We start from the raw sequence: 27,935 nt of genomic DNA on the forward strand, positions 1-27,935 counted from the left end.
TTGCTCAACTGCATCTTTCGATCATGGATTTGCATGCGGTGTTGTTTTTATTACCGCATGCGGTTGAAATACAGCTTTGGATCGACTGTCGTATTGCGTCGTCATTGCGGTAATCGTCTCTTCATTGTTGATTGATGGTCGCAATGTGACAGAGATGCGTTAATCAGTTTCTTGTGAGCCTTGAGCGCACGCGGTGACTTGGTTTCTTGCAAAACAGAGTAAAATTTGGCTTGTCTTCCATCTTTATGGTGTTAGTGGGTGTAATTGCAATCATTTATAAGTATTGTAATTCTAGCTAATTTTCATACAATCGGTGCATATTCACTAACTTTCAGCCGCAATATCTAGATAAGGTGGCATAAATAACTTGTATTTCTACAAGTTATTATCAAGTAAATACGGATTTACTAAACGACGGCTAGGGCTAGCTAAATGATCGTGCAGAGTAGAGCTAAACGATCGTGCAGTATTTACTAAATGATCGCATAGTTTTGCTAGACGATCGCTTGCCCTAAGTAAAAGATCGTGTAGTGTCTGTAGATGATCGAATAGGAAACACCGATCGCGTACACGACTGGGCAAGTGGGAGATGGTGGAGTCCTATCGTATAGATCGATGCCCAACCGTTTAGATAAAGCTAAGCGATCGTCTAGCAAAAGCTATGCGATCGTTTAACTTGGTCTGTCGCCTACAGACATTACACGATTGTTTACTTAGGGCAAACGATCGTCTAGCAAAACTATGCGATTGTTTAGTAAATACTGTACGATCGTTTAGCTCTACTTTGCACGATCCTTTAACTAGCCATAGCCGTCATTTAGTAAATTTGTATTTACTTGATGATTACATGAGTTTGTTTTACGCAAGAGAGAAAACTCAAAAAACTTTTTACGAAAATTTTTTAACAGTTTGTAAATCATTTGTACTAAAATTAGGAAAACCACTTTTCTTTTAAACTCACGGTTACCATGAATTCAATAACCACCCACCTACTTGGTTATTAAAGAAAAAGAATTAATTATCCAATAATTAATATTATTATAAATATAAATGATAACCAACTTATCATACTATATTTATAACCTATAGTTTTAATATTTCATCTCTTGAAACACATAAACCATAGTTCTTTTTCTATTCCATGGTACTTAATGTAAATCTCATTTACATCAATCCTCCACTAGATGTATCTCATACATCTATCGATTATATCATATATAATCAAAATACCTTTTGTCAATTTGAACATTTCAAATCAACACCAAGACTGATCCTCAACTGAATCCATTGAACTACTAAGGGGACCTTATGGACCTGTAGCTTGAAGCTCCAACGGTACGTGAATAACTAACTAAACTCTTTAGTCACAGGATCCATCATCCGTTAACTGTTAGGCACTCCACTAAAGACCGACAACTGAACTCTCCTTACCACAGATATATTATGTGTCCATCTTAACTAATCAATAATGTGACAACCCTTCACAGATCGCTCGTAAGTACAGCTAGCCCAACAACCATTATGCCCCTGTAGTTACATATGTCTCCTTAAGTACCACTGATCCCTCTAATGAACAAAAGTCATAGTCCTACTATGACTGAGTCTTCTCTTCCAAAGAGAAGTTGTGTACACTATGTTCAAGCCCCAAAATCAACTCTTAAGTGAGCAATCTCTCTACTTATCCCTGCTTCGGGAAATGAGTGAACTCCATCTTGTGGATTGAGTTTCCATCTCCCAGATTAGACAAGTTCCCAAAAAGGTAGGCATGTTGAGTTGGTAATCTGGCCACTCTCACCCATACTAATCAAAGGACCGCCCTCAAGGCATGAGTTTCCAAAATACTCAGGATCGAGGTCGTGTCACCTATGGTCGTTTAGGTGAGATGCAAGTCTCTAGTATCAACGACGTTATATATAGAGTCTAGTCATCTCGTGGTCCAGGTCTTATACAAACTCTTTGTATAGGACACTCCTGCTCGCACGTCTCCACATGAATGGTCAAGATCAACCATCTGTAGTAGTTTAAAACACTTGCAAATCTCTACAAAGCGGGTCGTATCCGTAGTGTCACCAGGATCAGGTATCCCACCTTAATCCTTATACTACAGACCTATTTAGGTTATCACTTAAGACATGATCCACTTTTATATCACATATACATGCTTAAGTTCACATAAGATAACCAAGGAGCTTTGTTTATTGGATATGAGTAAATGCCAGAATTAAATAACAATTATTTTATTCATTAAACAATGTGTATCTTTACAAAACAACGAGACTTCGGGAGAATTAGGACACCAATCCCAACACCCTTGGTAGCTTGGATATAAATTAAGAGTCAGTTTTTGGGTCAGTTTGAAATGTTCAAATTGACAAGAGGGAGTTCGATTATATATGATATAATTGAACTAGTTAATTATATATGATATAATTAACTTTATGTATGAGATACATTAATTTGGAAGAAATTAGATATAAATATGATTTATATCTAGTGGAAAATAATATTATTAATATATGATATTAATTCATAAGTTATGAATATGATGTGATCACATTCATTGGACGGTTAAAAGGGTAATGAGATGACGTCTCTTCTATTTTAATCACGGATGAATAAGTTGAAAGATCACTTTGAGACGCATAAATAGCTCACAGTGTGTTAAGCATGGTATGCGTGGACATTGAGTTGAAGTGTCTCAACGCTTAGAAAATATGTGCTTATACGATAGTTCCTGAATGATCACTTACATATACGATAGTGCTAAACGATCGCTTAACGATTACACCCGCGCGCGTTGTTTACTAAACGATCATTTGCCTTTTCCTAAGTGATCGTTTAGCACCCGATATTTAATAAATGATTGTATAGACGATCGCTTAGTTTTTCTACATGATCGATTAGACGATCGCTTACCTTTTCCTACACAGTCGTTTAGACAATCACTTACTTTTTTCCTACATGATCGTATACTTCACCTAAACGATTAAACATTTTGTCTATACGATAGACGAGCCTATCTCCCACTTGCTTGATCATTGTATACGACCTCTCTTCCTCCTTCCCTCTACCAAATCCGAACAAAGCCTACCCTTTAGATTCTCACTTAGGGTTCTGAGTGGTGGTATCATCTTCGTTTCCTTCTATTCATGTGGAAACTGTTCAAGGTAGGCGATTGAGTTTTGCTGAGCAATAGCTTACTATCTCAGCAAAAGCAAGATTTACTGTGAAGAAGAAGTCTTCAACTGGTATGATCTTTCGATCTCTTTAGCATTATGAATGCATTTTAGTATGTTTGAATGTATATGTGAAAATTCTGTCATAATGAATTGGAAAGATCCACTTCCGCTCGTAGGTACTCTTGAATAAGAGTTCCTTCAGAAAGCTACATAAATACTAGTAGCAGAGGAAAAAGAGGGTTATAGAGGCTGAATGTTGACCGTCAAATATTGAAGTTGTCTAAAATTGAACGGTCGAGATTGAACTTGACGACTGGGTTGGTGACAAAGAGTCAATCTGGAACAAACCTGAAATAAAGCTCGACGATGTTAGAAGGAGTCAAGCTCTCAGATCTTGACGAAGCTGGTACGAAGCTCGCGCTGGAAGGAGTCGACGATAGAGATAGAGAGGACGAGAGGACAAGCTACTAGAGATAGAGAGGACGAGCCATCAGAGGTATAGGTCTGAAAAGCTGTCGAATATGAAGAACAAGATCCACTTTTTTTAAAAAAAATAATAATAATAAAACCGACATTATACATCCGACTTCATTTTTTCCAACCGACATTAAAACCCAAAATTCTTGTAGTGTTTAGTCCTTATACTTTCGACATTGTAACAATTAGTTCCTAGAGTAATAAATTTTATCAAAATTATATGTCAATTTTTAATTATTTATGGTGTAAACTTTGTATTTTATAAAAATATTAAGTCTCTAATTAGTTTAACAGCTTATTTATGTTTGAAATCTCATTAAACCTTAATATTAATCTCTATGATAGGGACTAAATTGTTACGTAGTAAAGTTCAGGAACTAAATTGTTATAAAATTGAAAGTACAGGGACTCACTCGTTACAAAACAAAGGTCATAGACTAAATTGTTACGTATATAAAAGTTACTAAAAGTGATTTTTAACCTATTTTTTATTTAGAAAAAAAAAATCATCTTTTTATTATTCTCTCCTCCTTCCAACCTGCGATATTTAACTCATTCCCAAAGTTCGAGTGTGAGGGAGTGAAAAAGGTTGCTTTTCAAAAGCAAGCAAAAACGAAGTACAATGAAGAAAAAAAAATACTCCCAAGGAGGCTCCTGAGTCTAGCTCACTATGATAGATAGATAAATCGCGATCTTATAACTTAAAAGTGAGGCTAATATTAGGAGTGATTTTAGATCAAAGAGCATAATCGACATCCAACAAAATCTACAAACAATGGATCAAGGAAGAAGGGAAACTCAAATCAAATATCACGCCCCATAACCCAATTAGGCTTAAAAAGTTGCCTAATCCTGTATCAGACATCATTGTCTTATTTCTATATCCTAATTTTATTTCAAATCTTAATTTTGTTGCCATAAGTCAGACTTCTCTTATAAATATATTATTGTAGTTTCAAAAAAAGTAAATTAATTTTCACTCTCAAATCCCAAAGCTTCCACACTATTTTACTCTCTAACTAAAACATCAAAATGTGTAGCAAACATTCATTTTACTGGTCAAGTAGAATAACTAAAATAGTATGAAATTCTAGCTCTTCAAGTACATAAACTAAAACAATATTTTAACTTTTTTTTCTTTTTCTTTTTTTTTAATACTCTTTTAGTTAGTTTGTCCCATAAATAATGATTTACATTTTTTTTTCCAACAACAACTTTTTTTTTTTTTACATTTTTAAAAGTTAATAGTATTAACTAATCTTTTTAAACTATTTAAATGAATATCATTATTAGTACAAAATTAGGAGGACCTTTTTTAAATATAAAGAAATATTTAAAAATACATATACTTTATATCAAAAAGTTCTAACTTTTTGCTAATAAAATATAAATATTTTTTAGATTTTTTTATTTATAAGAATTTTTCAAATTGAGAGTCGAATAGTCTTTTCTATAATTTCGTTCTTCTAATTTAATTAGATGAAATTTTATTTTTAACAAAAGTGATACTTTCTATTCCGTTTAACTAATGAATTATTATTTTATTTGTTAAAATAAAATATTTATATTCGATATCATATACAAATAAGATTGATTTGTGATTTTATAATACAAATTTATTTAATCCTTTTAGTCAATAGAGTTTTATTTTAGTTAGTAACATTTTTTAGGAAAGTTAATAATAGTTAATGCATATCAAATAAAATTCATTATGGTTAAATATAATTTATTAAATTTGTTTTTTGATTTAATTGTTTTTTAACTAATTATTTTAGTTAGTCATTGTTTGTTAATATAAATGTCAACATTTAAAATACCAAAATATATATATCCATAAACATTTTAAACCTATTTTTTCAAAACTTTTAAGACTAAATGGAATATTTATAAATGTTAAATCTATTAAAGAAAACTCGACGATTAAAAAACTAATTTTTTCATTACTGTAAAATAATTTATTTGTAGTACAATTGAAGGAATGAAATGTTGAATCTTCAACCTTGAGAGAGGTACCAATTGTCATCAATCTAAACTCACTTTGACATTATGTTATACTCAGTGACAAATTCAGAACTTAGTTAGTTGGCCACGTATAAAAGCGACTTTCAATGCAAATGTCAGACATTGATTTCAATGATTTATTTAGAAAACTGATAAAACGGGAAAGGTATTAGGTCAAGTTCATTGTCAAACAAGAAAAATTCATCCCTAAAGTAGTAAGGTTGCTCTCTAAGAAAAATAACATACTAATTAATTATAAATAATACTGACTAAATATTGATTAATCTAAATTAGCAATCAAACTAAATATTAACTAAAATATACTAATTATCTTATATTTTCTTAATAAAAAAAACAATCTACTATTGAAAATTTGTTGCTCCTTGATATCTTTAAAAATGGTGGATCTGGGAGGTAAAAGTTTTAATTTGAAACCGGTTTCCTACTGTTTGTGTGTTAGGTTTTGGCCACTAATTAATGTGAGTGGTAGGTTGAATTGAGTTTAAATACTATTTAAACTCAATTTAATTGTAAACAACCATTATTAAATAATGAATCAATCTAACTCAACCATTCAAATATTTGGATTTATTTCAGTTTAACTTGTTTTAGTTACTCGAATAATTTATTTATATTTTTATCTTCTAAAAAATAAAAATTTAAAATTAATAATAAATTCACGTTGGTTTGATTTATTTCCTGCGATATAATACTAGGACTAGCGATGGATTGGAATTCATTAATGGTGGCCGGTGGTCTCTTGATGTATTGAATTGTCCAATAATTAGAGGCCTTGGTTCGTTATTGCTCACTCAATTATGGAGTGCCTATTGTATTATCGAAACTCAATGATGAAGGTGGTAAAATATGATTACGAAAATGCAACATAATTTATAATACATATAATATAAAATACTATATTCTAAACATTTTTCTAAAACATATTTCAAATTTAAAATCTTAATATATCAGTAGCCCGTTATTTTTAGAATATTTACATTATTTAAACCATAGAATCTAAAATAATTTTAAATCAACATGATCCAGATTACATGATGTTGCCATATTCACTGGACTAAAAAGATAAAATAAACGGTAAATATCAATTTAAACTCTTGAATTTTGAAGCTATATCAATTTAAATCCTAAATTAATAATTATATCAATTTAAGTCTTGAAATTTAAGAATTATATCAAATTAAATCTCAAATTAATAATTGTACCAATTTAACCCCTAACCTTTCATAAATGTATCCAAATAAAATATAATGGATGGTTTAAATTGATATACTCATGAAAGTTCATGATTTAAATTGATACACTCATAAAAGTTCAAGGTTAAAAATGAGACAATTATTAATTTACGATTTAACTTGATACAACCATCTATGGGTGACCACACTAGACTGAAAAACCGAGTCGACCGACCAAACTAAAGTTAGTCGGTCGGAGAAGGAGAGGGGTCGGTCAGTATCAGTTTGGGGAAATTCTAAAAAAATAAAATAAAGAATAAAATTGATTGATCGACTTTTACTCCTCAACGATCGAGGTCGATTTGAACCTTTACTAAATGAGTATAGCCGATTCGGTGACGAATTGGTTGAAAAATTGATTTCGATTTACCGATGCTCACCTCTACAATCCTCAAAATTCAAAGTTATAAAACAATATTTACCCTAAAATAAAATTCATTTTTCTTTTCAAACAACTCGAGATTTTAAGTGAATTCGAATCGATGTTAATTAACTTATCTTTTTCTCTAAAATGTTAGAGGTTCTACCTCCATTAGTTAATGATATTTTGGTGTACTTAAAAAAATCTTGAGATTTTAAAAAGCTAACGTGAAGAAACTTCTGTGAGACTCCTTTAACTACTAAAATATTTATTTTTTAATAATAAATCAAACAGCGGTAGCAACGTAGCAGAGATATAAATGTCAATTATTTATTGCCCATGAACAATCAGTCCACATATAAATTAATTCAATAAAATCATTTGGCCGAAAAAAAATAAAAATAAAAGATTATGTGGCGATCCATCCGCCGACCAAAAGTCATGGCCGACCAGCCGGTCTAATCCATCTCCATAATATAATACTACTACTACTTCCTAATTAATCGTGATTATATATAACTTGATGGATGTTACAAATTTTATGCTGTTTTTTTTCTCAGTATAACAACAGTAAAAATAGAAGATCGAACCATCAATTCTAAGATAAAATATCATATTAATTATCGTTTTTTAGACGAAAGAACAAGAAACAACTCAATTAATCACTCGTTTACCTTCTCAACAGATGAAAGAGGTAAAAAAAAAAACATGTCAATTACCGTTGAATTAAGTTAATTTTAACCATTTTTATTCTAACTTAATTAAGTTCGTATTAGTTAACGTATTTCATGTTTCAAATTTAAACTTTATTTTAATTTAACTGCTTTTGTTCATCCATTTTCTCATCTATATATATATATATCATCAATTTAGACACGTATATATATTATATATAATTTTCAAGACATATGTGTAATCTTTTAATTGAGATATTTTTAATTAGATAAATATATAACAACATAAAAGCCCTATAATTTGTAGAGAATATCCTTGTTTGAGGTGTGTAATATTTTATTTAGGAATGCAAGTCTACATACATTAACATGTACAACTGGATATTGTTGCAAAAATAAAGACATGTATAATACTTATTCAAATTTATGATTAATAAATATCGTGTCATATATATTTTGTAATAACTCAACGATAGTCAATATGTACTATTTTTCTTGAAGTCGAAAGTTTGAATATACGTATATATTTGTTGGGCTAACAAACTCTCACGAATAAAAGAAGAATAAAATTGCAAATTTAATCCTTATGGTTTGAAGAAAATTAGGATTTTGTGCCCGCCATTTATAATTATAATTTAATCCTTACAATTTGATAAATTTTTTATTAATAATTAGTATAGTAGGGACTATGTATGAGAATATGATCAAATCATAAAAAATTAAAGTCTAACTTTTAAAATCATAGGAACTACATTCTATTTTTTTTTTTTTTTTTAATTATAGAGGTCAAGTTTATAATTAATCAAAAAAGACAAACCCTCTATATAGTAATACAAATGATAAAGGTAACAGAAATCTAATAATTTACTTTCATAAAAATAAAAAGATAAAAGAAAAAAGTCATAATAATTTATTTTTATAAATTTTGATGTTACCATTAATGAATCCACAAAATAAATGTGGAATTAATCAATTCCAATTTTTCCATTTACTTCTTGGAAAAGATCATTATCATAATTACGAACTTAATCCAATAATAATTTACATGACATTTTTTTATAGGAGTTTTAGGTTCAATTCACGTCCACGATATTGTATAAAAAAAATGATGTAAAGTAAAAGGTACATAAAGCTAAATTTTAAAACAACTTTTAGTAGAACATTTTATCCTTTCCACTACCCACAAAATGTCCTCAAAGAATATACCACGTATTAGAATGCAACGCATGTCAACTTTATAATCACACATTTTATTGTAACTTTAAACTTAACATACAAATCTAAACTTATATTTAACCATTGGTATTAATTAGCACATAAACTTTTCTTAAAGAAAAAACAAACAAACAAATAAACTAAACTTGACTTGTGTCTCATTTCTTTTTTCAAATATTCGAATCCATAATCAAGAGATTCACATACATATGTCTCGACTCAATAGATTAGATTTCAATTTATTTTCTCTAATCTTCTGTTAATTTTGTTAATTACCAAAGCATGCATAGCATTGACGTACGAATGCATTTGTGACAGATACTATACTAAAAAAATTTAATAGACATTAGACTTGTACTATCAATTTTGAGATAAGTCTGACAAAAACATATTATTCTAAAAAGAAAAATTGTTTTAAATATCGAAACTACTGAAAATTTTACAAACATAACAAAAGTCATAGTCTATTAGTAATAGATATTGATAGATGTATATTAGTGTCTAATACTAATAGATTGCGATATTTTGTCATATCTATAAATATTTTGTTTCATTTATTATATTTGAAAATGGAGTAAGAGAATTTCCTTTTAACCCTATTTTTAACCATAAATATTAAAATAATATTATTTTTTTAAAAAAATAAATCTTCGAAAACAGTCCTAAAAAATGTTTAAGTTCAATAATTAAATAATCAACAGCGCAATGACCGCTTATTTTTAACATGTAAAGATTACATTCACAAAAAGAAAAATATTAAAAAAGGAACAAAGAAAGAAAGGGGAAAAAAAAGCGAACAGTTAAAAAAAAAAAAAAAAAAAGCGAACGGTTGTTCGTTCGTTCGTTGGTCAGAGGTCCGACGCGGAATCATTTTCAACCTTTGTCGTCATCTCGTAGTTTGACGAACCAACCCCATCTCCCTCCAAATTCCACATTCTCCCTCTCACTGCGTTCAATCCTCAACTCCCATTATCCTAACCGATTTTCAAGCCTTCCGATCACGCTTTCACCTCACTTTCATCTCTGCTTCACGCAGATTTCCGATCAAAATCACCGCCAGAGGGGGATTGGGGATGGAGCCGTCGTCGTTAAAAAAGGCGGGAAGCGAGAGTGAAGGGTCGGGGAATAGTTTTAGCGGAGGAGGACGAGAGGAGAGGGGTTCGTTTGAGTATTTCGGTTGGGTGTATCATATTGGAGTTAATTCCATTGGGCATGAGTATTGCCATCTTCGATTCCTCTTTATTCGTCGAAAGTACGTTGAGTTGTACAAGCGTGATCCTCACGAGAATCCTGGCATTGTAAGATTTTTTTTTTTTTTTTTTTTTTCGTTTCCTTTTTTCTCTTTACCTTTTATTTTAATGTTTGGTTGGTAAGATTAAGATGTACTGTGAATGTTTATTCTGTTCGTTTGGTTGAAATTAATTGCTTGCTTGATACACTGCCGGGGATTAAAGGTTTCTATACGTTTTCTTGGCGTTCTTGTTATAAACTAATTTCACTTTGAGGGTGATCACATGCGCTCCATTTTCATTTTAAGATGACATTTCCGAGTTGTTTTCTGGACATTTGCAATTTTCGTATCGTTGAATTTGATCGAGATGTTTGTTTGTTTGTTTTGTTTTTTTTCGACAATTTGTGGAGGTAGGGATCAAATCTCTAACCTCGAGGTTGATAGTACATACTCGATGCTAGTTAAGTTATACTCTTTTTGGCAGGTTATTTTCTTTTGACATAGCTTGAGAATGTAAAAATATTGATGCTTACTACAAACGAAAACCTCTCTTGATGGGTGGAAGTCGAGCATATGAGCAATGACTTTATTTTAGTCCATAAGCTTTCAAGACTATCCCATTTTGGTTCCGAACTTTTTAAATATTTATTTTAATCCTTGAATTTTCAGGGTTATTCTATTTTCATCTTTGAACATTTAAAATATCCATTTCAGCTTATGAAGTTAAGAAAACAACTTATATGGTCCTTAATTAAAACAGATGACATGGCTATGAGCATGTCTATTTGTTTGTTGATAAATTGGAGCCATATAAGTTGGATAAGGACAATTATTTCGTGCATCAATAGATAACAAAATAACAAAGGAGTAAAATGGTTGTTCTTTTATGAAGTTAAGTGATTGTAATAGACATTTTGAAATGGAATTTAAAATCTTATTGTATCAGCAACAATGAGGCAGCTTCCTCTATGATTGGATTAGTATCATGTCCTTCTACAATAATGTATATTATGGAATTAACTTTCAATAAATGTGCCCAGAACTTGGTTTGCAATTCCCTGTTTTTTTTTTTCCTTGCTCATCAATGTCTCTACATTGTGCTCTCTCTCTTAAATTTTATTTTTTATGTGTGTTCATTTTTACTTCTTTTTGTAGAAACCTATCAGGAGAGGTGTTGTGGGGCCGTCACTTATGGTTGAAGAGCTTGGACGTCGAAAAGTTAACCATGGGGTAAGGAAATGGTATATCTATTATCAACTTGTAAATCTATTGTTGGATTATCAGATTCATTTTATAAGATTGTTTAGTGACAATATTTTTTGTCATCAAGTTCTTCAATTGATCTCACAGTACCATTACATTCAAATCTTAATGATCTGCGGAAGAAAATGGGAGCTAAGTTGGTAATTATGTTTGTTATTGCAGGACGTTTATGTCTTACGAATTTATAATCGGTTGGATGATTCTAAGAAAGGAGAAGTAAGTGACGGTTTCACAAAAACTTATCTTCTTAATTTTTGTGTTTGAGATATAACTTTCCTTATTGCTATTTTTGTCAAATTGAAAACTTGGTAACCTAGTCATTTGATATTTTGTTTTGGCGTCATTTCATGCTTTCCCCCCTTGTGAATTGGATCACTTAAATTAAAATTTTCTATGTTCCATGTCTAAGGTGGTTCATTCTTATATGAGTAAGTTCTTGGTAGTTAAAAATAAGACCGAGCTTTAGATGAATTGTACAGAAAGAGTGCAAGAAAAGTAAGATTGAAGTGTTGTTTTCTGATTCCATCGAGTAAGGGGCTCTCCCTTTTTTAACATTTTTCTTCTTCTAACAAAAGGTCGTTTCATAAAAAGGAAAAAACCACCGACTGTTCATACATGAACCTTAATAGCGAAGAAAATATGTAGGAGTACTACAGTTAGGTATCCGGTCCACATGCATTCAGAAAGAAATACCCAACAAGCAATGCAAAATAACCATAACAGAATGCCCCAAATAGTATATTGAGTAAAAGGACAAGGAAATAGTTGAATACAAGTCTTAGAAAGGAAATAAGAGCTCAAAGAAAGAGACAACAATGAAAGTAAATTGCAGGAAAAGAAAACACGCCAACTAGCCAATTCGAGAGGGTTGGGAAAACTCTCCTCTAAAAGCTTAATCAGCTTTTACCAAAAATAGCCTGACTCCCTCATTCCCTCATTCCCTTTTATAGTAAAGTTAGTGGTCCCCTCCCCTAACTAATTTTCACGTTCCACTTCCTCTGCTGGTAATATGCTTGGTAGAATCCCTTTTCTGTCCTTCCTCTTGTATGTATGAATCACTGGAGGTCTAACAATACCACCCGCCTCGAGGTGCACCTTGTCCTCAAGGTGGAAAGTGGGGAATTGCTTGTTCATTTGGTACACCGATTCCCAAGTGGCCTCACTCTCCGAAAGGTTTTTCCACTTCACCAAACATTCGTTATTGTTAGTTCTCCATTCCAACGTACCCCAAGGATGGATTTTGGCACAACTTGGAGCTCGAATTCTTCAATCAACACCGAGGGGTGATGTTGCACATGTGCCGCTTTCCCTAACTTTTTTTTAGTTGTGAGATGTGGAAAACGTTATGAATATTGGCCTCCTCAGGCAGTTCTAATCTGTAAGCCACCTCTCCAATTCATTCAAGCACTTTGTAGGGGCCATAAAAACGGGAAGCAAGTTTCTCACATCTCTTTCTAGCTAACGAACGCTGCTTGTAAGTTCGTAATTTCAAGAATACCTCATCACCAATTTCAAACACTAATTCCTGCCTCTTTGAGTCCACTTGTTTTTTTCATTCGGTTTTGGGCTACCACCAAATGTTCTTTCAATGCACGGAGGGCTGCATCCCTTGCCATTAACTTTTGTTCCACCAAATCATTTGACATTTTATTCTCTCCATAAGATATAAGGGGCAGGAGGGCACACCCAAAAACTGCCTGGTACGAAGTGGTTTGTATAGATGCGTGGAATGTCGTGTTATACCAGAGTTCTGCCCACGGGATCCAATTACTCCACTTTATTGGTTGTTCATTGCAAAAAACATCGCAAGTAGGTTGCAAGACAACGGTTGACCCATTCTGTTTGTCCATCCGTTTGGGGATGGAAAGCAGTACTTCTCTTCAAGACTGTGCTCATCATTGCAAATAGTTCCTTCCAAAAGTTACTGAGAAAGATCTTATCTCGATCGGTAATTATGGAACATGTGAAGTAATCCGGAGTGTCCTCCTAAAACAGAGTCATGGAACATGTGAATTAAAGCTGGTATTAGAGATGAAGATTTCGAGAGAACTAACCTTCTCTTGTATAGGAGTTTTCCATGATGCCACTGGTAGTTGGGTTTGCCCTCCAGATCTTCCTTCAATTTTGCTGTGATACGCTGTAACTCTTCATCCCCTTCGACTTCCTTCAAGGCCACCTCCACATCCACCAAAGTTGGGTTGGATAGGAGGTAAGCGTGACAAGGCATCAACGGCTTTATTTTGCAACCCAGGTTAATATAGGATTTCAAAGTCATACCCCATTAGCTTGGTAAGCCAACATTGAAATTGTGGTTGCACTTCACGTTGTTCCATTAAAATTTTAACGCTTTTTTATCAGAAATCACGGTGAACTTGTTACCAAGAAGATAATGTCTCCATTTCTGCACAGCCAAGACCACTGCCATCAATTCTCTCTTGTAAATCAACTTCTCTTGAGCCCAGGGCGATAATTGTTGATTGAAGAAGGCAATAGGTTTGAGATTCTGAGATAGGACTGCCCCCACTCTAGACGTTGAGGTATCTATTTCAATCACAAACGACTGAGAAAAATCAGGCAACGCCAATACGGAAATTGTTGTCATGGCCATCTTTAATTCCTCAAAGGCCTTAGAAGTAGCCTCGTTCCATCTAAACGAATTCTTTTGCAACAACCGAGTCAATGACGCTGCAATTTCCCCGTACCCCTTCACAAAACGTCTATAATACCCCGATGACAATCCCAGGAACCCCCTAAGCTCTGAAATGTTCTTTGGTTGAGGCCATTGCAACATCGCGTTAATCTTCTCATCATCTGCCTCCACTCCTTGTTGAGATATCCAATGTCCCAAGAACTATATTCGGTATTGGCAAAAGGTGCACTTCTTTCTGTTAGCAAATAGATGGTTATCCAAAGACAATCGCTAAATGTAGTTCATGAGTAGTAATGTCGAGGCTGTAGACCAATATATCGTCGAAGAATATCAAAACGAAACGCTGGAGGAATGGGCGGAAGATCCGATTCATCAGTGACTGGAACGTAGGAATTCTCAACGTCCTTCATGGGTGCAGAACGCCGTCTTCTCTATGTCCTCCTCTCTCACTTGTATTTGATGATATCCGGAACATAAATCCAATTTCGAGCAGACTGCAGAGTCGTGCAACTCATCCAACAACTCTTCAATAATCGGAAAAGGAAACTTGTCAGCCATGGTCACTTGGTTCAGCTTACGATAGTCTACACAGAACCTCTAGCTTTCATCCTTCTTCTTCACTAGGAGAACCAGGCTAGAGTAGGGGCTACGACTTGGTCGTATGATTCTTGCTTGTAGCATTTCATCCACCAACTCTTTGATTTCCTCCTTCTGAGCATGACCGTACTTATAAGGCCTAACATTATCTGGTGCTTGTCCTTCCCTGATCACTATTTGGTGGTCAGCGGCCCGCTTCGGGCTAGTGTTTCCAGCGTTCCGAACACATCTTCACTTTCATTCAAAAGCGTTTGAATCCTCACCGGAAGAGCCTCTGTGTTTCCTTTGTCTACCCCATGCACATCCTCTGCTTCCCCTTCAATTTCAATGTTATGGAATTCAATAAAAAATCCTTGGTCTTCCTCTTCCCATATCTTGGATAAGGCTTTCAACGATACTTCAGTTTTGGTTAGAGAAGGATCCCCTCGGAGGGTTATCTATTTATCGTTGATCGCGAACGACATCGTTAGGGATGGCCAATGCACTCCCATGAACCCTGTTGTAAACAACCATTGCATTCCTAACACCACATCTATCCTCCCCAGGTTGATTGGAAGAAAATCGGTTGTCACCACTAAATCGGGTAATTTTACCACTACCGCTTTACAAATTTCGTTACCTTTGATTGCCGCTCCATTACCGATAACCACTCCGTATTTGGAGGTCTCAAATAGGGGTAATTTTAATTATGTAACGAGCCTTTGATGGATGAAGTTATGCGTGGCCTCGCACTCAATCAATACTTTGACTTTCTTCCCTTCGGTCGTTCCCTTCAACTTCATCGTTCCTCTCTTGGAGAATCCGAGCATGCACCTCTATGATATTTCTGCTTCCTCCATCACCTCGAACGTATTAAGCTCCAAAACTTCTTCGCCTTTCGTTGTATCTACTTTGTCAAATTCCACATCATCATTGGCGATGAACAACATTAGCTCCCAATTCTTTTTTACCTTGCAGCAATGTCCTTGTGAATATTTGTCATTGCAATGGAAACAAAGACCCTTCTCGAGTCTTTCTCGGTATTCGCTATCGGATAATCTCTTCACAGCCGGATCTTTCTTCACAGAGTTTCCCTTCACTGGAATGGAGATTTGTCGAGTTCCCCCAATTTTAGTCCCCTTAGAGTTTGCCTTAATCATAGCGTGATTCGTTTTATTCCCGGTTTGGGCTTCCCCTTTCGCAGGCCCAATTTCCCTAAAATCTTTCAGGGCCAACTTAAGGGCCAGATTTCGGTCGTTAACTAATTGGGCTTCCTTCATACATGCCTCTAAGCCCATTGGATGACGGCTGATCACCTCTACCTACAACTTCTATTCCAGTCCATTTAGGAAGGCATCCCTCAAAACGTCCTCTGCCATGTCTGGTAACGGTGCTGAGTAGGTGCCAAATTTTTTTACGTAATCGGCATAGGTACTTTTTTGCCTAATCCAAAGCAATTGAGCACTCAAACTCCCTTCAGCGGTAGGTCGGAAGTGTTCGAACATCCTCTTCTTCATCTCGTTCCACGACGCAATCAGATTCCTATTATGGCTCCATCGGAACCAATCCACCTCATCCGGAGCAAAACTAATCACGACAACCTTCACTTTCTCTATCTCATTTAACTCATGGATCTCAAAATAGTGTTTCGTCCTGTACACCTATGACTCCGGATTCTCCCTTGCGAAGATCGGCATCTCCAATTGTTTGTACTTACTCTTATCCCCCCTTGCTCTATGAATCGTAGCTGAGTCCGCTTCTTCTGTCTTCCCTTTCATTTTCGAACGCGATCCCTCGGCAACTACCAATTCATCGTTTTTCCTCACTAAACTACTTTCCCGAACTTCCTTTGATAATTTCTCAAAGCATTTACAAAGGCATACTATCACTCCCTTCATCTCCGCAATGTCCCTCTTGTTCGTTTCCATTCTCTCCTCCATTTGTTTTTGCACCATTTGCCTTGTTCGCCCCAGGATGTTAGGGCTCTGATACCAATTTGTTAGGTATCCGATCCACTTGCACTCAGAAATACCCTCCAAGCAATGCAAAAATAACCAGAACAAGATGCCCCAAATAGTATATAGATTAAAAGGACAAGGAAATAACTAAATATAAGTCTTAGAAAGGAAATAAGAGCTCAAAGCAAGCCAATTTGAGAGGGCTGGAAAACTCTCCTCTAAAAGCTCACTCAGCTTTTACCAAAAATAGCCTGATTCCCTCATTCCCTCATTCCCTTTTATGGTAAAGTTAGTGGTCCCCTCCCCTAACTAATTTTCCCGTTCCACTTCCTTTGCTGGTAATATGCTTGGTAAAATCCCTTTTCTGCCCTTCCTCTTGTATGTATGAATCACTGGAGGTCTAACAACTACACTGGACTTACTGAATCAATGTAAACCTCTCCTGCTTGAGGAAACATTTTTCCATCTTCTAATATGACAAGTTATGAGGTTCTCCTAAAGTTTCTCTTTATTTGATGAAATAGTTTCTCATTAATATACACGGAATTAGACGATAAAAATTTTCCTCAGACAGAGTCTTTTTGGTAACTATAATCTCGTAAACTTTTGGGAGTCTATATAGATGAATTGTGCATTTGTTTTACATCCTCATTTTGGTGTCAGACATACTCCATTGCTATCTCTTCTTCTTGTAACTAATTTATAATCAATGGGGCTTCCTTTTTCTTTTTTAGTGGATAAAAATTATGGGATGCATCTAGGAAAAAGTTGTCCCTTTAGTGCATGTGCGTTTATATGTTTTTTTTCCTCCCCTTAAGATTGCTTGTGCTACGGCTGGAGAGGTCAGAAAATGGATCGAGGCATTTGATCACGCCAAGCAACAGGTACAAAATTCTCAAGTGGAAGGTTAATTAATTTTTATGTTTGGATGGGCAATAAATGTAACCAGAACAGGCGACGATTTATCATTACCTGTTAACAAGAATGCAACTTGGAAATTTTTTGTGAAGCATGACACTTTGTTCTGTTACATTGTCATGTCACAATTGCTAAAAATACTATTTATCTTTTGTTTAGTTAATTGACATTAATTTGATAGGCTGAGTATGAGCTGTCCAGAGGAGCTAGCCCCCGAGACAAACTGAACATGGAGGAAGAGTAAGCATTTTTCTTTAGAAAAAGTTTGCATGGAGGTTTTCACAGACTCATTTTTGGTACAATTAATTAATTGAGAGTAACTGTTTGGATGGATACTTTATTATAAACTATGTGATAGTTCTGAATGAAGTCATAGTGCTTTCATTTGTGTATGGGGGAGAACTGCCTGTCTATAAAGGGTAGACTTTTCTGATGTAGTTCGTTTGTGTTTTTTTTTGGAAAGGAAACGATTCATTATATTAATAAATAGAGAGGAGCTAAAGCTCAAAGTACAAGAGAGTTATACAAAGAGAAAAGCGGAAATACAAGTGCTTCTAAAAGGATCAGGAGATGCACACGGACGTCTCAACTAGGTTGACCCTCCCTTAGCACCCTCATCATTTCCAATTCAAACCCATAACTGGGAGAGATAATAACAAGATTACAAAATGAGAGGACAATAACCAAAGAAACATCGAAAATGAGAATTTAATAATAAAGTCAAAGCAGTGGCCTAAAACTTATGGAAATAAATAAAAAGTTCAATGAGTAGTGCTGAAATCTGGTAGTGTTTAATGCTGTCCGAAGGGGGGGAGGGTGGATATAAAGGCCCCCTAGTTGAGGTTGAAATCTGAAAGACTATAGGCAAGGAAAGGATTGGAGAGGATGCACCAGGAGGAGGCTTGACGACGGGCGGCTTCAAAACGGTCTTGGCATCTAGTAACTTTGTTATGGAAAATCCTTTGATTTCTTTCAAACCAAAGGTCTTTCAATAAGGCTTTTACTGCATTACACCATAACAGACGGATGGATTTGTGGAAAATGGGGCCGGCAAGGAGTTTAAACACATTACTTTTGAAATCATTGCACAAGATCCATGAAAAGTTGAAGAAACACAGCAGCTTTTTCCAACACCAATCTGAATAAGGGCATGTAAAGAAGAGTTCTGATTTTGATGAAGACCAAACTGCATAGTCATTGCTGGAAAGGGGGAAATCTCGGCAAGAGTGTCCCAAGTTTCTATTTCTGCTAGCAGCCTCTCCTCTTTCTGTTTTAGTTCTTCCTTATTGCTGTGATGCCATTTTTTTACTGCTGTTTTCACTTCTTTCAGCTTCTGATTTAGTACAAACCTAGCCCATCCATGTACTTTACTGTCAAACCATGTTTTCTCTATAATTTGGGTGCAATCTTTGTTGAGTAGTCAGCTATTACAAAACCTGAAAGGTGAAGGACCCCAGCCGAAAGAGCCGGCTTCTAATAAAATTGGGTAGTGATCTGAAAAAATTTGGGCTTGTCTATTGGTTCTAGAATTTTCAAATAACTCATCCCAATCTTTTGATATGAAGAAACGGTCTAGTAAGGATCTTGAAACAATGATGCCTTCCCTTGACCACGTAAATTTCCCATTACTCAACCGGATTTCCATGAGTTTTGCTTGCTCAATGAACTTATTAAACTTTCTCATGCCTCTAGTACTTCTACCCAAGGGGAATCTTTCGTGTGCCCATCCTGTGATATTAAAATCACCACCCATACACCATGCCTCTTCACAGTAAGCTACCAAGGAAAGTAGTTCTTCCCACACAAATTTTCTTTCTTTGTAATCGGTTGACCCATATACATTAGTGACCCAACAAATCTTTTTACAAGTAGTGTTGCATTTTTTTTTTTTTTGAAAAGGAAACAACCTTTATTAATCAATAAATATAGTACAAGAGATGAGTACTTTGATAATAAAGGAGAATACAAAGAAACCAAACAGAAAACCAAAGGATCAGTAGGTGCACCCGGGCATCTCAACTAGGTTGACATCCCCATAGCACCCTCATCATATCTAACATAGAGATAAAGCCATCAAAGGCTAATAGAAGAGCAGTCTAATGAGACAATACAAGGAAAATCTTGCAACCGGACAATGTAAAGATCTAAGCTACAAAAATCTAAATTACATCAAGAAGTTAAGACAATTAAGAATACTAATGAAAGAGAAGCTGCTGTCTCTATCGCCGATGCTTCGATTAGTCTTCCATTTGAAAGAAAGGCTGCCAATTTAAACTTATGTCTTGCAAGGAGTAGGCTTCAAAGCAATTAGAAAGGGAGCACCAAAGAGAGGCATTGAGTTTTGCCGCCTCAAAGCGAGTAAACAAAGGAGTTTGCTTTCCATTGAACACTCTTTGATTTCTTTCAAATCAGATTTCAACCAGCACTGCTTTTACCCCATTAATCCATAGTAAATTGGAGTATTTCTTCAGGATAGGACCTGAAAGTAATTGTTGTATATTGCTTCTAAAAGAAGTATCAAAGACCCAAGAAGTGTTGAAGCAATTAAGGAATTCTTTCCAGCAGTTGAAGGCAAAACAGCAGTCAAAGAATAAGTGTTGAAGGTCTTCTTCAGCTGATTTACAAAGGACACACCAATTGGGGAAGATAGAATAGCAAGGCAGTTTTTTTTGCAGCACTGAGGAACAATTTAGGGTTCCAAACAGCATTATCCAAACTGTTATATTAACTCTTCGAGGGCTGTTGGACTTCCATAGGCTCTTGTGAAGGTTGGTTGAAATTGGGGTGGTCTCAGAAAGGTGATTAACCAGTGATTTTACTGAGAAAGAGCCATTTTTTTCAAGGGACCAAATGCGAGTGTCTGCCCTATTAGATAATTTTTGCTTAACCAATATTGCTAGTAGGGATTGGAACTCTAAAATCTCATCATCTTTTAGGTCTCTTCTGAAGTTTAGAGTCCATGAGGAGGTGTGATAGTCCCAAAAGTGTGATACTGAACCGTTGGGAAGTGATGCTAAGCCAAAAAGGGAAGGAAATCTGTCTTTTAACTGAAAAAATTCCAGCCAAGGGTCTTGCCAAAATGCAATTCTGGTTTCATTCCCCACTTTAAAGTCTGCCAACTTCTCAATATTCAACCAAGATCTTGAAATATTTGTCCAAGGGCTTCGAAGACTACAGTGGACCTTGCCAGAAGTGTGCCAACCAAATTGACTGCTACCATGGAACTCAAAATAACTTGACTCCAAAGGGAGGGTTTCTCTTTTAGGAACCTCTAACCCCATTTGGCTAGTAAGGCCACGTTTTTAGCTTTTAAACCTCCAATTCCGAGTCCCCCATCTGCTTGTTTCTTATAGACGATCTCCCACTTTGCTAAATGATTTATCTTTCCCCCTTTAAAGCCTTCCCAAAAAAAGTTTCTGATGATTCTTTCAATGGCTAAAATCACTTTTTTAGGCATAAAAAAAGAGGACATGTAGGTTGGGAGGTTGACAAGGACTGAGTTGCACAAGGTAGCTCTTCCACCTCTTGTTAAGTTGTATCTTCTCCACTTGTCAAGTTTTTTATGAACTTTATCAATGACCGGCTGCCAAAACAACAATTTCTTTGGGTGCCCCCCAAGAGGAAGACCCAAATATATGAAAGGAAGGTGGTTAATTGGCAATTCAGCCTTGAAGCTACTGCCCTCAACTTAGAATCTTCAATATTTAACCCACAAATGGCAGATTTTTCCCAATTAACTTTCTGCCCCGAGCACCACTCAAACAAAGTAATAGATTTTTTGAGATTGTCTAGCATGTCATCGTCATACTTGCAAAAGAGTAGAGTATCATCAGCAAACTGGAGAATAGAGATATGAACCTTGTTTTTCCCGACCACAAAGCCTTCAAACAGCCCTTTTTTCTTGGATTCTTGAAACCAAAACACTAAGCAAGTCGCTAACCAAAAGAAAAGGGAAGGGGGATAGGGGGTCACCTTGTCTAATTCCCCTTGTGGCCTTAATCCTTCCTCTTGGCCTTCCATTAATGAAGATGGAAAACATTGGATTAGTGATACAACCCAAAATCCAAGATATCTACTTGGGGTAGAAGTTCCTTTCTTTAAGGGTTTTTTCAAGAAAATCCCAATCCACTCTATCAAAAGCCTTTTCAAGGTCAAGCTTTAAAATCCAACCCTTTTTCTTCTTATTTCTATAGTGTTCTACTACTTCATTAGCTATTAAGACCGGATCAAGGATTTGTCTCCCTTCAATGAAAGCACTTTGAGTTTGACTTATAAGGCTAGGCATTACTTTCTTGAGTCTTTCTGCAAGTACTCTAGCTATAATCTTATAGATTATAGTAGATAGCTAATAGGCCTGAAGTCTTTCACTAACACTGCCTCTGATTTCTTCTGGATTAGGCAAATAAAATTTTCTTTGATGCAATAGTTGAGCTTTCCATTGCGGTAGAAATCATCAAATATACTCTTTAGATTGTCCTTTAGTAAAATCCCAAAATTTTAGGATAAATTCAATGGTAGAAATTGTCCGGTTCTTTTTCAGTCTGGTTCAATCAGCCCAGTCCAATTTACTTCAGTTAAACCGGTTTTAGTTTGGTTTGGTTTAACTAGTTTGGTTTACTCCATTTCGTTTGGTTCAAGTTGGTCTAATTTGGTTTATTTGCAATTATGAAAAATCCCCTATTGAAAAAAAAAAACTTTTGTGGGTCTTTATTCTGCTTTCAAATCACCCGTTTGTGAGTTTTGTTTTAGATCTCTTTATGAGGATCTTTGTTTCTAGCCCAAAATTTCTTGTTTCATTCTTTGTAGGTTTTGTTATAGATCTCTCTATGAGGATCTTTGTTTCCAAACTAGAAGTTTGTTTCCCTTCTTTGTGGGTTTATGTTTCCAACCTACTTCATGTTTTCATTCTTCATAGGTTTCTGTTTCCATCCCAGATTTGCTGTTTTGTTTTTGAGATTTTCTTCACAAACTCAAGTTGTTCATCATTCTACCACCTTGAGTTTGAGGGAGGGTGTTAAAGGAAATTTGGGTTTATTCCTAGTTATTATTTTCCATTGTTATTTTCCTTTTTGGTATTTTCCATTTATGTATTTTCTTTAATGGTTTCTTGATGTTTATTTATTCACTTTTGTAAAAGGTTGATTATGTACTTTGATTTATTCAATAATATACAAAATTAACAATCATGACCCTTTGACCTCTTGAAAATATTATTTAGGCCAAATATACTAGTGTTCCTATTTAGGCCAATTAATAGGAACACTAGTTTGAGAAGCCAACGGACCAACATTCTTAAGCAAAAGGAAACTATTTTGGACCATACTTCCATTAATGGTTGCAACTATTTTTCAACATGGAGAGCTCATTTAGTAGAGGTGGTTTCAAAAAACTTTTCAGTATTTCCATGGAGTAAAGCAGTTGTAGTTGCGAGTTATTGGAGAACTAAACTCAAAGATGGGTTCCTCTCTTTAGAAAGGCTTTAGAGGAAAAAGACTTAGTTGAATGGAGCTCCATCCACCATTCTCAACACTAAGATGCTTATGGAAACATGAGAGGGATTTAGTGGGTAGAAACGATTTCCCTCGCCTCGGCAATTTGCTTTGGAGTCTTAAGATCCCTAAGCAATGTCAAATATAAATTTGGTCTCTAGCTTTAGGGTGCTTATAGACACCTGATAATTCGATCCAAACCACGCCATAGCACTTGAGAAATTGTCAGAAATAACCCCCACAAGTTTTCATCTTTCACAATTAGCACCCTTTTTGGCAATTGATTATAATAGTTGTTCTTGGAACTTCCCGATTGAGATTGGTCTTGAGATTCGAATACAAATTTAACTTCTTTTCCTCGCACATCCAAACCATTGATTTTTTTGGACTTTCTTGGTGGAATCTTGTCCAAGACGAAAATTGGGATTGTATGTAATCTTTCCCAAATCTTATGGGTCTTTTCCTACATCCCAATTTCACTAATGCCAAGAGAATCAATATTACATGTTGAAATTGCATCATTCTTCTCGATAGTTTATGAATAGGGATATTGCAACATTCCCTCTTCATAACCCAATTGCATCAGTATTACATTTGTACTGGTGCTATTGGGTCGATTTGTTTCTATCTGCTTCAATTCTTGATCTGAATAATTACATATTTTTGGGGAAATTTGAGATTGTTTTGAGGTTGTTGAAACTGTCAAGAAATCAAGGTTTTGAAAATTTAGAATCTCATAATTTGTGGAACTGGAATGTAGGTGTACTGAGTTGGATTATGAATAAATAATTTGAAGAAGATTAGAAAAGGTTATGAAAGATTTGGGAAAGATTACATACAATTCCAGTCTTGGCTGAGATTCCACCAAGAAAACCCAAAAAAATCAATAGTTTGGATGTGCAATGAAAAGAAGTTAAATTTTTATTTGAATCTCGGGGTCGATCTTGACCGGGACAAATGGAGAAAAACTATTATAACGAATTGTGGTTGTCCTCTTTGTGTATTTTAGGTAGAAATGTGCAGGGTGCACTTTTTACTTGCATGGCTGCAGGAAGCCTTTCATACTTGGTTCTCACAGCCTTAAATATTGCCTGGGACCATCACTCCTCCACAAAGATGGCCTTGCTTCAAATCTTCTGCAGATGGCCTTTCTCTAGTCCTGATAGAAATTGGAACTTTGGGTTGTTGCTTGCTGAACTTTCTTGTGGTTGACAAGGAATAAACGTAACTTTACCAACAGTGAGAGTTTTGTTTGGTATCTACTTCCCTCACTCAGTAAATCCCAACAAGTATAGAAGAAGAAAAACAGAGCAACAGAGCTCTGAATGTATATTGCCGATATAATGTGACGATATAAGTTCAATTACAATTGCAAAGAAAGGAAACAAGTACTCAACAAGCAAATCACTCAAAGCTTCTTCTTGGTGTTCCCTATCCAAGAAATTTTCTGATTATTCTGTTCAAGATATTTGTCTTAATTGGAATACTTTCTTTCATTCTATGTAATTACGTCTTTAAGACATAGTTTTCTATTGCATTTGTTATATTTTGTTTTGGGGTACGATGAGGATGCTATGGGTGTGTCAATCTAGTTTAGATAGCCAGGTGCATCTGCTTATCCCTAGTTCTTGATATTTCGTAGTTTCTTGTAATTCGAGCGTTAATCTCTTTTCATTTCATCAATCAAAAGTGTTGTTTCCTTAAAAAAAAAAAAAAAGTAAAAGCAAAACCTGCACTTTCGAGAGAGCCGGTGATCCTCTCCTCAAAAGCTCCTTCAGCCATTACCAAAAATATCCACTTCTCTACTAATTCCCACACTTTCCTTTTATAACTATTTCTGTGGTTCCCTCAAATCAAATCCTCATGGTTAGCATCCCCTGCAGGTGGTGTCTTCTGTGCAATACCTCTTCCACCCCTCCTCTTATATGTATAAAGTATTGGGGGCTCAACAAGTTATTTGTTCGGCTTTCGGACAATATCTTTTACTTTTTGTTCTCATCGGCTCTTAAATTTAACTCATTTTGTAATTATTCTTTTTCTAATACTTGGCTTATTGGAGGGCCTTTATCTAACACGTTGATCCTTACTCCTCTACCTTTCAAGCTCTTTTGCCAACTGCACACATTTCTTATTAGAAAGATGTCAAATCAGATTTTAAGTGAAAAACCTGATCAGCTTTCTTGGGCTACCTTTTGGAGATAATCCGAAAGAGCCATAGGAAAACCTTCATACATAGGAAGAAGATGGAGATTTGGGAGAATTGTTTATTGTGGCCTACAATTGTAGATCTCCTTCTAATGATATTTGTAAGTATTTCTGTTCCTATATCCTTATAGTGGGATACTATTTGTGTAAGTCGAACTCCTTGGATCTTGGGGTTTTGCATCTTTATTTATTTATTTTTTCTTCTGAAGGTATTTCCCATAAAAGGAAAAACTGATATAGAGGTGTTGTTTTTTGGAGAATATTTTGTTCTCAAAAAAAAAAAAAAAAAAACCCAGATTCCCATTGGCACAATCCTTGAATTCGAAGTTTATCCTGCACAAGCTATTCTGCTGAATATCTTCATCCCCATCTCCCCCCCCCAAGTCCTCCTTCACCTCTCTCTTTCTCTCTTCTCTGTAATGAGAAATATGAAAGAATTAAAATACCAACTACACAACAAGGTGGTTGCCAGAAAATTATCCAAAAGGAATATATAGCCATCATAAATAGTGTTCTCAATTATCAATTATAAGAGAATATGAAGGAATAATTTGATATTAAAAAAAAAAAAAAAGTGACATATTGAGATGCTCTAAACCCCAAACTTCTTCCTTTGAAATATTTTATTATAAAAAATCCTCCTACTTTCTTGCCAAGGTGGTCAACTACATAGCCACAGGACAAATCTTCCTGGAGGATAGATCCCTGGAATTCAGGATGGGGGCATGGCTAATCTAAAAAAATATGTTTTGCGTCAATATGAAAGAAATCATACCGATGCTTGATGTCCCCAGTTTCTGATTGTAATAAAGAAAAAATTGAATGGCAACTCTGCAAATAGTTTAGTTTGTGAACTTCACCATTATTATTATGTAATGGTTGGAAACTTCCCATGACCAGTTGTAGAATATAAAAAATGAATAACTGCTACTCTTGGAAAGTAGTTAGAATTTGACATTTATTTGTGATATTGGTTGGATTTCGTTTGGTTTAATTGGACGTTCCAATCTGCATTTGAGTATCCTTGGTGTTATATTTCTTGGGTTCTTTATGTATTGTTGTTCCTTTTCTGGCCTAACTTTGCATTTAACCAGCTTGACCCTCCTCATTTCTTGGTTGCTTTCTTATCGTTGACCAACTTTCATGTTATGGAAGGATAAATCTGGATGGACACAGACCAAGAGTTAGACGGTATGCACATGGATTGAAAAAACTAATAAAAATTGGACAAGGTGAGGTAGCTTGTGTTTTGTGTCCTATGTTTAGATGGTGATCGTTTTAATTTTACATGACTATTTGGTGAATTAAGAAAGCTAAATGGTTAGGAGGAGTTTTACATGTTTGACATCAGTTACAATTTATCATAGTGCTAGAGTTGCACAAGTGCATGGACATTATTGTACTTGAATTGTGAAATGAAGGTTAATTCTCAGGTTTGGTAAACAATGAAATATGTTCCTTACCCCTGGTTGACACACCAGATAAATTCAGTATATCAAGTTGCAGTGCCAGATCAAGAAATCTAAGTGATGGTGACTAGATCATGGTGTTAGTTGTTGCATTTGTATCAAGGAGTTGCATACTTTTGATTCATTAAGTGCTTAGTTGTTATGGCTGACTTGTGATCGGACAAAAATCGAAGTTTTGCATTATATGATTTAATTTTGTTTTGTTTCAAGTTCAATGTGATATGCATTCAATTTCAAGAAGTTAATTATGAATCTATGATTACCATGCTATGTGTAGTATATACTTCTCTTTTTTTCATTTTATCATAATTCGTACTTCATACCTTATTTACCATGCATAGGAATTCTTTTCATGTATAAAAAGAAAAGGCCTTGATGTTGTAATTGGTTTTGTGGCTTTTATTGCTTTTTTTTTGTTTTGTTTTTTTCCCACATCAGGGACAAGAAGATTTTCATCGTGGCATTCATTTTAACTCTTATGCTCAGGTCCAGAGACACTTTTGCGTCAATCTTCAAATTTGAATACTCGTGTTGGTTCAGATGGCTTCTTTGAAGGGGATTTCGGTGATGCAATTGAAAGATATAGGTGGAAATGTGTTCGCACATTTAACGGTACTATCATCTTGGTCAATTTATCTCTTAGGCACTGCAAAAGGGCACAAATTTGAACTATCCGTTTATTCATAATCACTGCTATACTGTGCAAAATGTTGTGCCGTGTCTCTTCTTGGTACTGTGGAGTACAAGGGTCATATTCCTTGGTACATAAAAACATGTAAGATGTTGATTCAATGGCACCTTGTGACTTAAACCTCCTTTCCCTTTTCAAAAATTCTCTTTCCTGTGCAATGGGTTCCCCTCGTGAACCCTAACCATAGCTTCATCCATTGTCTTGTCGCCCTCGTCTGTCTGCCTTTTTCGCCATTCGTGCAATGACAATCTTCATTTTGTGTTTGTTTGGAATGGATCATAGTAGCTGTTATTGCGATAATGAATGCATTTGTTCGGAAAGCAAG

At 35.0% G+C, this 27,935-nt stretch overlaps 1 protein-coding gene across 2 annotated transcripts in view; it reads left to right on the plus strand.

Annotated features, from left to right (window-relative positions):
- The first annotated feature begins 9,935 nt into the window (after positions 1–9,935).
- The window catches only part of LOC120079887 (protein ENHANCED DISEASE RESISTANCE 2), a 73,282-nt gene continuing 55,282 nt past the window's right edge, over positions 9,936–27,935 (plus strand). Inside the window, exons 1-7 of one of the 2 annotated variants that reach the window (XM_039034334.1) lie at positions 9,936–10,458; positions 11,547–11,621; positions 11,817–11,870; positions 17,657–17,722; positions 17,938–17,996; positions 26,606–26,682; positions 27,406–27,531. In XM_039034334.1, the coding sequence (XP_038890262.1) occupies positions 10,234–10,458; positions 11,547–11,621; positions 11,817–11,870; positions 17,657–17,722; positions 17,938–17,996; positions 26,606–26,682; positions 27,406–27,531 (682 nt within the window). In that variant the 5' untranslated portion in view covers positions 9,936–10,233. The remainder of the gene's footprint in view (positions 10,459–11,546; positions 11,622–11,816; positions 11,871–17,656; positions 17,723–17,937; positions 17,997–26,605; positions 26,683–27,405; positions 27,532–27,935) is intronic. The other variant, XM_039034332.1, reaches the window with a different exon arrangement.

The sequence above is a fragment of the Benincasa hispida genome, chromosome 6 (genome assembly GCF_009727055.1).
Source record: "Benincasa hispida cultivar B227 chromosome 6, ASM972705v1, whole genome shotgun sequence".
Lineage (NCBI taxonomy): Eukaryota > Viridiplantae > Streptophyta > Magnoliopsida > Cucurbitales > Cucurbitaceae > Benincasa > Benincasa hispida.